At 43.1% G+C, this 4,071-nt stretch overlaps 1 protein-coding gene across 1 annotated transcript in view; it reads right to left on the bottom strand.

The window, feature by feature from the left end:
* Positions 1-1,910: 1,910 nt before the first annotated feature.
* Pmar_PMAR009436 (beta-hexosaminidase, putative) overlaps positions 1,911-4,071 on the bottom strand; it is a gene marked incomplete at both ends in the record, with an annotated part of 7,686 nt that continues 5,525 nt past the window's right edge. The window contains 7 exons of the mRNA XM_002779349.1: positions 1,911-1,920; positions 2,128-2,225; positions 2,500-2,670; positions 2,928-3,070; positions 3,332-3,463; positions 3,515-3,630; positions 3,994-4,067. Coding sequence (XP_002779395.1) covers positions 1,911-1,920; positions 2,128-2,225; positions 2,500-2,670; positions 2,928-3,070; positions 3,332-3,463; positions 3,515-3,630; positions 3,994-4,067 — 744 coding nt within the window. The remainder of the gene's footprint in view (positions 1,921-2,127; positions 2,226-2,499; positions 2,671-2,927; positions 3,071-3,331; positions 3,464-3,514; positions 3,631-3,993; positions 4,068-4,071) is intronic.

Here is a 4,071-nt window from a genome sequence, read left to right on the forward strand (position 1 = left end):
TTTCACATCACTAGGATGAACTCCATGGAAATGAGAAAACGCCACAAACATGAAAAAAGTACTCACCCTCTCGTCCAACTAGTCGTATGAGCAGGAACGTCAATTTCTGGAATAACTTTTATGCCCAGCAAATTAGCGAGCTTAACTATCCTCTTCATATCATCAGCCGAGTATCTGCATACAGCCGAAAATAAAGCGATATGAAAAACACTAGTAATAAAATACAAATCTACCAAACGCTCGGATCTCGTGAACCGTGGGAAGAGAGTGAGAGAAGCCGAGAGGTGATAGGAGTGCACCAAGCCCTAAACCTTAAACCTCTAAACCCGCAGCCCGAACACTGGAGTCGGGACTTATCGCGGGTCTGGCTTAGAATCCAATCCCTGAAGGCTGATATGAGTCGATAAGCGACCTTTCGCTGGTTGCACCTTGATAGACTTGGTGCATTCACAGCGGGATTCTTGAAGCCTGTATAGAGGTTTTGGGTTCATGCACTGGAAGCACTGTGCGCAGCGATCGAACAAGTGTGTAGAGGGACAGAGTCCCTGAGACAGCAGTACACAAAGACTTAGCGCGGTGGATCCGAGCTGAGCTAGCTATAGCCTGGGAGTAGGATATACGAGAGTTAAGAACATATTTTCCTTTACCATTCTCAAAGTCTCATGGTTGGTAATACTGAGTCTACGCTCGCTAGGGGAGCTGGGGAGCCTCAAACCACTAACAGTCTAAGTCTGCGTAGCGTACGTCCTCGGACTTGTTCTGCCTGAAGCCTTTGAGCCAATTGACTTCCGGGCGGGATGGGCAAGGGAAAAAATGAATTGAGCTCTGGCAACTCAACTTGCCGGTGAATAGCTAACTCTAAATCGATCACGGAATCGATGACGATCTGCGCAAAATCCTGTGCGAGGTTCGAATCCTCGCTCAAGTATCTCTGCATTTTAACGTGTCAAGCGTTGGCGCTGACAGGCCCTTAACTCACTTAAAAATATATTCCACATTTCACAACATATCGCGAGTATCAGATATTTCATGCTTAGGAGAAGCGTAGCTTCTCCGCGGTTAAAACCGTGCCAGAGAGTTGTCTTTCGGCGAAGCCTGGTTTGAAACAGCGATTGACACAATCGCTGCCGGCACAAAGAGACAACGTGAGTCCTTCAAGCTGCCAAGCTAGTCACACAAGCCAGACTGCCTTGACAACCTGGAGTAGTGTATGTGTTAAGCGTGATATTTTTTTAACCGAGGTCTCCGATGTAGGGGTCCTAGGGGCACTCCAGGTAGCAAGTGGCTTACGACAAAAGCTTACTATCCTGAGTGTACCTTGCGGGTCATCCTCCGCAGTTCCCAGTTTGCACTCGTGAGTCGACACGCGCCCTGCCACAACTTGGAGGCTAGAGGTTTCACACGAAGTATTACGCCGCCTCACGTAAAACGGGTGGCCGTGAAACTTGAGTCGATCATACCGATACGTATTATTTGTAACACCAAATACGATATCTTTATGAAAGGATCAAATTTACTGTTGGAGGACTTTATGTTTGCTTTCCTCATTATCTGAGCTCAAGAGTGTATATACGAATTCGGGTAAAAGTTGCGGAGCGAGCGAAGCGAACGGAGCATATACCGCAACAACAGGCACTTTCGCGTTGTGCGTGCGTGCATGCAGAATTATTCTGGCTTAACTACGAGGCGTGAGAGGCTATCAGATATGTCAAGCTACTCCTCTATATGCGGAGCTACCCCTCTATATGTTGGGAAAAATCAGAAAGCTCCATTATGCGAACAGCTCGAAGAGATATGCACGAAAAACTTTAATGATGGAGAAATGTCCTACCCGGGGATTGAACCGGGGACCTATGTAAAATTCTTTGATTGAGTCCATGGACGTGGACTCAGTGAGCTCCGCCCCTTCGTCACGAAGGCCTAGTGTAATACAGCAACCAAGAGAGAATTTCATCATAATTTCCATATTGTCATCACCAACACGTATAGTTGATCATGTGCATATTTTGAAAATATATTTTCCCAACTACAATAACAGCAACTTTTAAAACAATAAATTCCCCGAAAAAACCTTAAAAAGTCCCCAAAAAATCCTCAAAAATTCCCCAAAAATTCCATCCTATTCACCTGAGTGGCGTTGGATTCTTATATTGCAACTTTTCGTATCCTTCGAGATCCAGCGAAAAGCTCACATCATCCGAAATGTGCCAATGCAAAACGTTCATCTGAAAAGGAAAAAATATTTCCAACAAGCGCAAGAGTTTACATGCGGATTCTGCTACAAGTGTACAGAAATAACCAATGAGAATTTACCAAAATTTTCTCATAATTTTTCCATTCACACCAACAAGTGTGTATACTCCGACATTATGTCATCGCATGGAAATAATGACGGTGGCGCGATGCAGTAAAAACGCAGTTGAAGCTGATACCCCAATATAAATTACTATAACCATAATAATCTAACATCATAATAGACGCATTAACTCCAAAACTCACTTTCGTCCAGAACATTAGTTGAAGATTCTTTATTATAGTTTCCACTGATAAATATCTTCTACCAGTGTCAATCAGCATGCCTCTATGTGGGAATGACGGAAAGTCATAAATGGTGAAACCAGAATCCAATAACTTCGGCATGTCCTCGGCGTTATTGTGAGCAAGTTGCACCTGAGATAAAAAAACAAGTGTGCGTTGGAGTAATAATATATGTTCGCTTTCCTCATCAGCTGACCTCAGAAGAGTTTATAAATAAATTCGGGTAGAAGTGTACAGAGGCTAACAACAAAAATTCCCCAAATTTTTCTCAGAATTCTCATATTGGCCGATAATACAATTTTTCCCGCGAAGTGAAATGTGAAATATGTTTTTCACTAGTGTTTTTCATATCACTCCAACATGTCTTCGAGACGACTTTCATCCCTTACCATCGTTCCCATACCATACAATGAGCCACTTCTAGAACTTGCATGCAGACTGCATTGCTGCGATGATGTGCATGTGATCCTATACCCCTCGTCCGGTAGACTATCATTATACTTGACTCCAACTCTCACTGAATGGGATGCTCCTGCGAAAGAAAATAACCAAATATTCAACATCAACTCTTGTGTTGAAGTTTACGTGGCGTCGTAAAACTCGGTGTGAAACGCGATATTTAAAACGGTGATATGCAGTAGTCGTGAAATATGTTTTTAATATCACTAGGGTGGAAATCCAGTAATTTCAATATTTCACTTTTATGACGAAAAGTTAAAATAGTGAGATAAAACGTCACAATTTCGGAAGAAAATACAGCAACAACAACAACAACAACAACAACAACGCTCACCCTGAAAGGATCGACGATTCAACATAGTAGTTGCGAAATCCAAATCCTCTTGCATGATGGGACTCTTCTCGTCGTGATGGTCGTCTTCTTCTAACTCGAAGTGGAAGGAGTAGACAGTAGCAGGATGATGGTCTGAGGAAAAGAAGAAGACAATAACAATAACAATAACAAGAATGACAATACCCATATTATCAGTGGTAGTTCTCGGGTTGATAATAATAGCCTTCGGAAGAGGCCATATCATCAACTCTGGCTCCTTGGGGATACTCTCTTCACCACTGACGATAATCGCCAACAACCTACACACTTAAATATATGGGAATTTTGTTGGCGGAATTCTGTATAACATTTCTACCCGAATTAGTTTATGAAACTCCTGAGCTCAACTAATGAGGAAAATACTTACATTGTAATCATAGTCTTCATCACCATCAGCGACGATTTCATTTACTAACCAACTGGGAGATGAAACAATGGCACGGAGCTATTTGCACGCATGCACATTCATACTCCTAAGCTCAGCTAATTATGAGAGCGAGCATGTATTCCTCCAAAAACCATATTCAACGTCGTTCAACGATTTATCAACGCGATACCATAGTTAAGGGGGGTAGTAGAAAGAGTGCAAGAAACCTAAAGATCTCGTTCCAGTGCAATAATACTTCACGTGACGTGCGGCGGCGGCGGCGGTCACGTTCAGTCGCGTGCACCCTGTGGGTTCTCGTGACATGCGCAACTGT

Source organism: Perkinsus marinus (assembly GCF_000006405.1).
Source record: "Perkinsus marinus ATCC 50983 genomic scaffold scf_1104296947600, whole genome shotgun sequence".
Taxonomy (NCBI): Eukaryota; Perkinsozoa; order Perkinsida; family Perkinsidae; genus Perkinsus; species Perkinsus marinus.